At 44.7% G+C, this 11,606-nt stretch overlaps 1 protein-coding gene across 1 annotated transcript; it reads right to left on the reverse strand.

The window, feature by feature from the left end:
* Positions 1-4,635: 4,635 nt before the first annotated feature.
* gramd4a (GRAM domain containing 4a) lies at positions 4,636-11,596 on the reverse strand. The gene is made up of 8 exons (XM_084489810.1): positions 11,556-11,596; positions 10,645-10,754; positions 9,442-9,599; positions 8,363-8,507; positions 7,353-7,446; positions 7,144-7,234; positions 6,479-6,547; positions 4,636-6,184 (listed from the first exon to the last, which is right to left on the reverse strand). The coding sequence occupies exons 1-8, from the start codon at positions 11,582-11,584 to the stop codon at positions 6,089-6,091; spliced, it is 792 nt and encodes a 263-aa protein (XP_084345936.1). The 5' UTR covers positions 11,585-11,596; the 3' UTR covers positions 4,636-6,088.
* Between the last annotated feature and the right edge of the window lie 10 nt (positions 11,597-11,606).

Here is an 11,606-nt window from a genome sequence, read left to right on the forward strand (position 1 = left end):
CACTTGTCCCATTTATGTCCCAAACTTGTCCCATTTATGTCCCAAACTTGTCCCATTTATGTCCCATTTATGTCCCAAACTTGTCCCATTTATGTCCCAGACCTGTCCCATTTATGTCCCAAACTTGTCCCATTCATGTCCCATTTATGTCCCAAACTTGTCCCATTTATGTCCCATTTATGTCCCAAACTTGTCCCATTTATGTCCCACGCTTGTCCCATTCATGTCCATTTATGTCCCACACTTGTCCCATTTATGTCCCACACTTGTCCCATTTATGTCCCAAACTTGTCCCATTTATGTCCCAAACTTGTCCCATTTATGTCCCATTTATGTCCCATTTATGTCCCATTTATGTCCCAAACTTGTCCCATTTATGTCCCAAACTTGTCCCATTTATGTCCCATTTATGTCCCAAACTTGTCCCATTTATGTCCCATGCTTGTCCCATTTATGTCCATTTATGTCCCACACTTGTCCCATTTATGTCCCACACTTGTCCCATTTATGTCCCACACTTGTCCCATTTATGTCCCAAACTTGTCCCATTTATGTCCCAAACTTGTCCCATTTATGTCCCAAACTTGTCCCATTTATGTCCCATTTGTGTTCCAAACTTGTCCCACTCTTGTCCCATTTATGTCCCACGCTTTTCCCATTTATGTCCATTTATGTCCCACACTTGTCCCATTTATGTCCCACACTTGTCCCATTTATGTCCCACACTTGTCCCATTTATGTCCCACACTTGTCCCATTTATGTCCCAAACTTGTCCCACACTTGTCCCATTTATGTCCCAAACTTGTCCCATTTATGTCCCAAACTTGTCCCATTTATGTCCCATTTATGTCCCAAACTTGTCCCATTTATGTCCCATTTATTTCCCAGACCTGTCCCATTTATGTCCCAAACTTGTCCCATTTATGTCCCAAACTTGTCCCATTTATGTCCCATTTATGTCCCAAACTTGTCCCATTTATGTCCCACGCTTGTCCCATTCATGTCCATTTATGTCCCACACTTGTCCCATTTATGTCCCACACTTGTCCCATTTATGTCCCACACTTGTCCCATTTATGTACCACACTTGTCCCATTCATGTCCCACACTTGTCCCAAACTTGTCCCATTTATGTCCCACACTTGTCCCATTTATGTCCATTTATGTCCCACACTTGTCCCATTTATGTCCCACACTTGTCCCATTTATGTCCCACACTTGTCCCATTTATGTCCCACACTTGTCCCATTTATGTCCCAAACTTGTCCCATTTATGTCCCAAACTTGTCCCATTAATGTCCCATTTATGTCCCAGACCTGTCCCATTTATGTCCCAAACTTGTCCCATTTATGTCCCAAACTTGTCCCATTTATGTAAAATTTATGTCCCAAACTTGTCCCACACTTGTCCCATTTATGTCCCACACTTGTCCCATTTATGTCCATTTATGTCCCACACTTGTCCCATTTATGTCCCACACTTGTCCCATTTATGTCAGTTTATGTCCCACACTTGTCCCATTTATGTCCCACACTTGTCCCATTTATGTCCCACACTTGTCCCATTTATGTCCCAAACTTGTCCCATTTATGTCCCACACTTGTCCCATTTATGTCCCACACTTGTCCCATTTATGTCCCACACTTGTCCCATTTATGTCCCAAACTTGTCCCATTTATGTCCCAAACTTGTCCCATTTATGTCCCAAACTTGTCCCACACTTGTCCCATTTATGTCCCACACTTGTCCCATTTATGTCCCAAACTTGTCCCATTCATGTCCCAAACTTGTCCCATTTATGTCACAGACCTGTCCCATTTATGTCCCAAACTTGTCCCATTTATGTCCCAAACTCGTCCCATTTATGTCCCAAATTTGTCCCATTTATGTCCCATTTATGTCCCAAACTTGTCCCATTTATGTCCCATTTATTTCCCAGACCTGTCCCATTTATGTCCCAAACTTGTCCCATTTATGTCCCAAACTTGTCCCATTTATGTCCCAAACTTGTCCCATTTATGTCCCACGCTTGTCACATTCATGTCCATTTATGTCCCACACTTGTCCCATTTATGTCCCAAACTTGTCCCATTTATTTACCATTTATGTCCCAAACTTGTCCCATTTATGTACCATTTATGTCCCACACTTTTCCCATTTATGTCCCATTTATGTCCCACACTTGTCCCATTTATGTCCCATTTATGTCCCATTTATGTCCCACACTTGTCCCATTTATGTCCCAAACTTGTCCCATTTATGTCCATTTATGTCCCACACTTGTCCCATTTATGTCCCACTCTTGTCCCATTTATGTCCCACACTTGTCCCATTTATGTCCCACACTTGTCCCATTTATGTCCCAAACTTGTCCCATTAATGTCCCAGACCTGTCCCATTTATGTCCCAAACTTGTCCCATTTATGTCCCAAACTTGTCCCATTTATGTAAAATTTATGTCCCAAACTTGTCCCACACTTGTCCCATTTATGTCCCACACTTGTCCCATTTATGTCCATTTATGTCCCACACTTTTCCCATTTATGTCCCACACTTGTCCCATTTATGTCCGTTTATGTCCCACACTTGTCCCATTTATGTCCCACACTTGTCCCATTTATGTCCCAAACTTGTCCCATTTATGTCCCAAACTTGTCCCATTTATGTCCCACACTTGTCCCATTTATGTCCCACACTTGTCCCATTTATGTCCCAAACTTGTCCCATTTATGTCCCAAACTTGTCCCACACTTGTCCCATTTATGTCCCACACTTGTCCCATTTATGTCCCAAACTTGTCCCATTTATGTCCCAAACTTGTCCCATTTATGTCCCACACTTGTCCCATTTATGTCCCACACTTTTCCCATTTATGTCCCATTTATGTCCCACACTTGTCCCATTTATGTCCCACACATGTCCCATTTATGTCCCACACTTGTCCCATTTATGTCCCATTTATGTCCCACACTTGTCCCATTTATGTCCCACACTTGTCCCGTTTATGTCCCATTTATGTCCCACACTTGTCCCATTTATGTCACATTTATGTCCCACACTTGTCCCATTTATGTCCCACACTTGTCCCATTTATGTCCCACACTTGTCCCGTTTATGTCCCATTTATGTCCCACACTTGTCCCATTTATGTCACATTTATGTCCCACACTTGTCCCATTTATGTCCCACACTTGTCCCATTTATGTCCCACACTTGTCCCGTTTATATCCCATTTATGTCCCACACTTGTCCCATTTATGTCCCATTTATGTCCAACACTTGTCCCACACTTGTCAAGTGTGGGACATAAATGGGACAAGTGTGGGACAAGTTTGGGACATAAATGGGACAAGTTTGGGACATAAATGGGACATAAATGGGACAAGTTTGGGACATAAATGGGACAAGTGTGGGACATAAATGGGACAAGTGTGGGACATAAATGGGACAAGTTTGGGACATAAATGGGACAAGTTTGGGACATAAATGGGACAAGTGTGGGACATAAATGGGACAAGTGTGGGACATGAATGGACATAAATGGGACAAGTGTGGGACATAAATGGGACAAGTTTGGGACAAGTGTGGGACATGAATGGGACAAGTGTGGTACATAAATGGGACAAGTGTGGGATATAAATGGGACATAAATCAGGGTGAGGCGTCTCGCTCAGGGACACCTCCACACTCCGCTAGGAGGAGCCGGGGATCGAACCAGCGACCTTGTGGTTACCAGCCGACCCGCTCTACCCGCTCTACCTGAGCTAATGCCGCCCCCCGTCTCCAGTATGTGTCTTGGTGGTGCAGCGGTACGACCTGCTGATTGGACGGCTGGAGACCAAGCTCCTGCTTGTGTTGCTTGTTTTTCAAACAGCCATTGAGTGAATGTCAAACATCACTTGATATCCTGACCTCTGGCTCTGTGGCGCACTGGAGAGAAATACGTCTGTTATCGTCTCTGAGGTTCAAATAAGGTTCATTAAATGATTTTTAAACATAATGTTGCGTGAATTTCAAATGTCAAATCTACTCTGACCACATGACCCAGGAGCCTCGGTGGTGGGGTGGCAGTAGCTCAGGAGGTACAGCGGGTTGGCTGGTAACCACAAGGTCGCTGGTTCGATCCCCGGCTCCTCCTAGCGGAGTGTGGAGGTGTCCCTGAGCGAGACGCCTCACCCTGACCCGCTGGCTGTCGCCCTGCGTGGTCGACTCCACCGTCGGTGTGTGAATGAATGGGTGAATGTCAGTCAACACTGTGAAGCGCTTTATAAATGAGGACCATTTGGTGGAGAGGAGAGAGCTGACGGTTATGAGTGCCAGAGTCGCTAGTTTGATTCCCAACACATAAAGACAAGTCCTCTCTCAGACTGTTCTAGTCAGATGTGAGTGTGATTAGCGGTTACGAGGCGTGTCCACCTAGATGTATGAGGGGTAGATGAGCAACGTTTGCTACGGTCCACTGGGTAGCCTGGTAGACTGATCCATCAAATACACATCTATGTGGAGACGCCCACTTGTGATGTCAGAAGAGGCACACTTTCCAAACGGCTTGTGACGGCTGATCACACACCTGGTGGTATACCATGTCCCCTTTAAAGAAATGACAAAGACAGGCAATGTTACATATGTTTTGTATATGTTTAATAAAATGTACAAAAATGAAGAGAATTTTACAACAAACAGCAGAACGAGTTGCAGAAAGACATTTGAGACATGCAGTATAAAACCCTGTAGGGCACGTTGGGCAAGGCAGGTATCGCACCCGTACGTCAGAGTGCATCATGGGAGATGTAGTCATGTAAATATCATCACCATCAAAAACATCACCACGGTAACATCCTCCTCACGCCGCGGTCACACTGCACACGCCCGTCCACGGGTCTCATTGGCTTTGCGTGGGGGCGCTCTCTAAATGCATTGTGGGTCAGTCCGTTCCGTCGGCTCCGTTGCGTCAAAAAGTTGAGAAACGTTCAACTTTTCAGGCAGCGCCGGATCCGTCGGCCAATCAGATGGCGTTACCCATACGTCAGACACGCCCTCCGCCCCGCCGATGTACGATGTGAACGAGGCATCACTGAGCGTACCTCGGAGAGTCGTTACCTCATCGCCATGGTGACACAGTGCAAATGAACCACTTAGGTTTCCACCAATGAGAGGACTGAAACAGGGAGGAGGCGGTGGGAGACGGACAGGGCCGTGGGGTGGACCTCTAACTCCTTACTGCACTCAGCTGTTCTGAGTCCCTGAGCCTCACTCGAGTCGGAGTCGGGGTGCGAGTTAGAGTCCCTGGTCGGCCAGGTGGGTGATTCTGTTTGGTCTGTTTCAGGGTCGTTGGCGTCCGGTGTGAACGGTCAAAGTGAAACTAAATGGCTGACTGTTCACAGAGGAGTCATGGCAGGAGAAACACAGCTGTCCATCTTATCACTACATTTATAGTCTGTCTGTCTGTCTGTCTGTCTGTCTGTCCATCCGTCTGTCTGTCTGTGTGTCCTATTAACCGGGTGTAGACCATCTTCACTAGCAGGTCATACCTTCACTAGCAGGTCATACCTTCACTAGTAGGTCATACCTTCACTAGTAGGTCATACCTTCACTAGTAGGTCAGGTCATACCTTCACTAGCAGGTCATACCTTCACTAGTAGGTCAGACCTTCACTAGCAGGTCATACCTTCACTAGCAGGTCATACCTTCACTAGTAGGTCAGGTCATACCTTTCAACGTTTGGACTTGGTGACCAGGGACATAGAACTATCGTAACCAGTGACTAGAAACTGGCCCCTGACCTAACCTGACTTACAGGGAATCAAACCGACAACCTCAAGGAAAGGATTCTACAGGATTTGTACAAAACCTCACAAAGAAGTGCAGAGGCTGAGAGATGTGTAGATAAAGACTAAGGTGATATAGTGTGCTTCTGATTATTAAAGAGGAGGTGGAACTGTTCAGTGTGGCCCAACAAATGGACGCTAAGCTAGTTAGCTGCTAACTAGCTCACAAACACTTCCCCTGGTCATGTGACAGTGAAAGAAGAGATCAAATACACAAGGGGGGGGGGGGGGGGATTAGGGGGGGTTGGGGGGGGGTCCTAGGGGTCAGCGGTCACGGACGACGTCTTGCTGTACTGAGAGAAAATGGCCTCAAACGCCTCATCTCTGTGGATCATAGCACCAAACACCATGGGCTGAGAGAGAGAGAGAGGGAGGGAGAGAGAGAGAGCGGGAGGGAGAGAGAGAGAGAGAGAGAGAGAGAGAGAGAGGGAGACAGAGACAGAGAGAGAGAGAGAGAGACAGAGACAGACATAGAGAGAGAGAGAGAGGGAGAGAGAGAAAGACAGAGAGAGAGCGAGGGAGAGAGAGGGAGAGAGAGAGACAAAGAGAGAGAGAGAGACATTGAAGTTGTCATTCAGTGTTGATCTCGTAATTTGTGGTTGTGTTTATTGACTGTTTACGTTAAGTAGATCATCCATAATTCATACCTTCTGAGTGGAGGGCGTTGCTATGGAGATGCCCATCCCAGACCCGGGAAGCACGGACAGAACTTTGTACTGCGAGGGAGCGGAGGTTCACACGTTACCATGGTAACCTCAGAGAACAGCTCCACATCACCACTGGAGGAGGAGAGGAGAGGAGAGGAGGAGAGAGGAGGAGAGGAGAGAGAGGAGGAGAGAGGAGAGAGGAGAGGAGAGGAGAGAGAGGAGAGGAGGAGAGAGGAGAGGAGAGAGAGGAGGAGAGAGGAGAGAGGAGAGGAGAGGAGAGGAGGAGAGAGGAGGAGAGGAGAGAGAGGAGGAGAGAGGAGAGAGGAGAGGAGAGGAGAGAGAGGAGAGGAGGAGAGAGGAGAGAGAGGAGAGGAGAGAGAGGAGGAGAGAGGAGAGGAGAGAGAGGAGAGAGAGGAGGAGATAGGAGAGGAGAGAGAGGAGGAGAGGAGAGAGGAGAGAGAGGAGAACGGATAGGAGAGGAGAGGAGAGAGGAGAGGAGAAGAGAACGGATAGGAGGAGAGAGGAGAGGAGAGAGGAGAGGAGGAGAGAGGAGAGAGGAGAGGAGAGGAGAGGAGAGAGGAGGAGAGGAGAGAGGGAGGAGAGGAGGAGAGAGGAGAGGAGGAGAGAGGAGAGAGGAGAGAGGAGAGAGGAGAGGAGGAGGATACCTTCTGGATGTCGGTGATGTCCAGAAGGGCGATGACTTTGTTCTTCTTATAGGCACTGGACCTCGAGCTGGAGCTCTCAAAACACAGAAAACTAGAGAGAGAGAGAGACTAATTAAGTAAATAAGTAATTAGGTGAGACCAAGATTTTAAATATACCAGGTAAGTGTAAACTATATTATAGCTAGACAGCTCGCTGGGTGTTCACTCACTTCTCTGTGACGTACAGGACTCCGTTGCGGATGTAGTCAGATGGTGTTTTACGATCTCTGTTGATCAAACAACACCTCCAGCCGTTCTCACACACTGAAACACACGATCAATACATAACCAATACTTTACCAATAATCAATCACTGGAACACACGATCAATACATAACCAATACTTTACCAATAATCAATCACTGGAACATACGATCAATACATAACCAATACTTTACCAATAATCAATCACTGAAACACACAATCAATACTTTACCAATACTTTACCAATAATCAATCACTGAAACACACAATCAATACATAACCAATACTTTACCAATACTTTACCAATAATAAATCACTGAAACACACAATCAATACATAACCAATACTTTACCAATAATCAATCACTGAAACACACAATCAATACATAACCAATACTTTACCAATAATCAATCACTGAAACACACGATCAATACATAACCAATACTTTACCAATAATCAATCACTGGAACACACGATCAATACATAACCAATACTTTACCAATAATCAATCACTGAAACACACAATCAATACATAACCAATACTTTACCAATACTTTACCAATAATCAATCACTGAAACACACAATCAATACATAACCAATACTTTACCAATAATCAATCACTGAAACACACAATCAATACATAACCAATACTTTACCAATACTTTACCAATAATCAATCACTGAAACACACGATCAATACATAACCAATACTTTACCAATAATCAATCACTGAAACACACAATCAATACATAACCAATGCTTTACCAATACTTTACCAATAATCAATCACTGGAACACACAATCAATACATAACCAATACTTTACCAATACTTTACCAATAATCAATCACTGGAACACACGATCAATACATAACCAATACTTTACCAATACTTTACCAATAATCAATCACTGAAACACACGATCAATACATAACCAATACATAACCAATACTTTACCAATAGATCAATGTGCTACCTGCTAGGGGGCGCTCGTTCTCGTCCAGGTTGAACACTTCATGGAACGCTCCTTTCTTGGAGTAGCTCCGCCCCCCCTCCTCCTCCCTGCCAGGCCCTGGGGGCGGGCTGGTTGCTAGGTTACTGCGGGAAGCTGAGGAAGGCGTCTAGAGGGACAGAAGAAGACACGATGATGGTCCGAGGAGAGCCCCCTGGGAGGTCGTTCTACACACACACAGACTGCTGGCTCCATCTTGGGGAGGTCAAGGCTGGCCTGAAAGCGGTTATAAGTCAACAGAGATCTGCGTTTTTCTGGATAAAACCACCGTAACGTTTACACTCTACAACTGAATTAATCAATCAGACTGTCTGTGGTGATAACAGGGTGTCTGTGGTGATAACAGGGTGTCTGTGGTGTCTGTGGTGATAACAGGGTGTCTGTGGTGATAACAGGGTGTCTGTGGTGATAACAGGGTGTCTGTGGTGTCTGTGGTGATAACAGGGTGTCTGTGGTGATAACAGGGTGTCTGTGGTGATAACAGGGTGTCTGTGGTGATAACAGGGTGTCTGTGGTGTCTGTGGTGATAACAGAGTGTCTGTGGTGATAACAGGGTGTCTGTGGTGATAAAAGAGTGTCTGTGGTGATAACAGAGTGTCTGTGGTGATAACAGAGTGTCTGTGGTGATAAAAGAGTGTCTGTGGTGATAACAGGGTGTCTGTGGTGATAACAGAGTGTCTGTGGTGATAACAGAGTGTCTGTGGTGATAACAGGGTGTCTGTGGTGTCTGTGGTGATAACAGGGTGTCTGTGGTGATAACAGGGTGTCTGTGGTGTCTGTGGTGATAACAGGGTGTCTGTGGTGATAACAGGGTGTCTGTGGTGTCTGTGGTGATAACAGGGTGTCTGTGGTGTCTGTGGTGATAACAGAGTGTCTGTGGTGATAACAGTGTCTGTGGTGATAACAGGGTGTCTGTGGTGTCTGTGGTGATAACAGAGTGTCTGTGGTGATAACAGTGTCTGTGGTGATAACAGGGTGTCTGTGGTGATAACAGAGTGTCTGTGGTGTCTGTGGTGATAACGGGTGTGTCCAACAGGCCGTACCCGTCTGTGGTGCAGGGGTGGGGCGCCCCGGTCCTTGAGCTGAGGGTCTGTGGGCAGGCTGGTCCAGATGATGTAGGGCGTGTCGTACTTGGCCCTCAGCTTGGGACAGCTCTGGTACAGGAAGTCGATGATGAAGAACTTAATGCCAGCGTACAGACCTAGAACCAGGAACATAGAACTTAATACAGACCTAGAACCAGAGACCTAGAACCAGGAACATAGAACTTAATACAGACCTAGAACCAGAGACCTAGAACCAGGAACATAGAACTTAATACAGACCTAGAACCAGAGACCTAGAACCAGGAACATAGAACTTAATACAGACCTAGAACCAGAGACCTAGAACCAGGAACATAGAACTTAATACAGACCTAGAACCAGAGACCTAGAACCAGGAACATAGAACTTAATACAGACCTAGAACCAGAGACCTAGAACCAGGATCATAGAACTTAATACAGACCTAGAACCAGAGACCTAGAACCAGGATCATAGAACTTAATACAGACCTAGAACCAGAGACCTAGAACCAGGATCATAGAACTTATAGAACTTATACTATAGTGTATGTATTATGGTCTGTACCTATAGTGTGTGTATTATGGTCTGTACCTACTGTATAGTGTATGTATTATGGTCTGTACCTACTGTATAGTGTATGTATTATGGTCTGTACCTACTGTATAGTGTGTGTATTATGGTCTGTACCTACTGTATAGTGTATGTATTATGGTCTGTACCTACTGTATAGTGTATGTATTATGGTCTGTACCTACTGTATAGTGTGTGTATTATGGTCTGTACCTACTGTATAGTGTATGTATTATGGTCTGTACCTACTGTATAGTGTGTGTATTATGGTCTGTACCTACTGTATAGTGTATGTATTATGGTCTGTACCTACTGTATAGTGTATGTATTATGGTCTGTACCTATAGTGTATGTATTATGGTCTGTACCTACTGTATAGTGTATGTATTATGGTCTGTACCTACTGTATAGTGTATGTATTATGGTCTGTACCTATAGTGTGTGTATTATGGTCTGTACCTATAGTGTATGTATTATGGTCTGTACCTATAGTGTGTGTATTATGGTCTGTACCTACTGTATAGTGTATGTATTATGGTCTGTACCTACTGTATAGTGTATGTATTATGGTCTGTACCTACTGTATAGTGTATGTATTATGGTCTGTACCTATGGTGAAGCCCAGCAGGTGGTAGGGCAGCAGGCAGGAGGAGATGAAGGCCAGCCACAGAGCGATGTAAAGCTTCTGGGTCATCTGAGGCTGCACCCACATGAACAGACTGCACACACATAGATATGTGTGTTATAGATATACACAAACATATTATAGATCAGGGGTCGGCAACCCTAGGCACGCGTGCCACCACTGGCACGTGGACGCATAATCATTGGCACACATCATTGGCAATCATTACTACCGATTTGTTTTGCACTTTATTCAGTTTTGGGCATTTCCTCCCAGTGCAAATATGTTTAAATGAGTTACTGAAAGCAGTGTTCTGAATTGGGATCAATTAATCGTTTTTAAACCTATGTTGTGAGTAATAGAGAAGAAAATATTTAAAAGATTGTTGCAAGTGGCCTGTATGCATGGCCATCATTCTCGTATAATGTCTGTTTTTACATTTCTCACAGTGCAAATATGTTTTTGAGTTTCTGAAAGCAGTATTTTAAGATGGGATATATGTAATTATAATTTGTAAGCCCATGTTGCAAATATAACAACAACAAAAAACACTTTAAAATGTTGATGCATGATTGTGGACTATATGGAAATAATACAATTCCAGGTCTTCTGGAAATGTTTTTGGTCGCTGTGTCATAATTCAGCTTAATATTTAATATATTGTTCCTTAAGGCACACTCATTAACGAGAAAATGTCCAACTGGCACTACATGTTGAAAAGGCTGCTGACCCCTGTTATAGACACACACACACACACACACACACACACACACACACACACACACACACACACACACACACACACACACACACACACACACACACACACACATTATAGACCTATACACACACATTATATATACAGTATATATATATTATATATATATAAACTGACTTCTTTATCTTCTCCAGGATGTCAGCCATCTTCCCAAACAGGTTCTGAGAC

Source organism: Micromesistius poutassou, assembly GCF_964030765.1.
Source record: "Micromesistius poutassou genome assembly, contig: SCAFFOLD_6225, whole genome shotgun sequence".
Taxonomy (NCBI): Eukaryota; Metazoa; Chordata; class Actinopteri; order Gadiformes; family Gadidae; genus Micromesistius; species Micromesistius poutassou.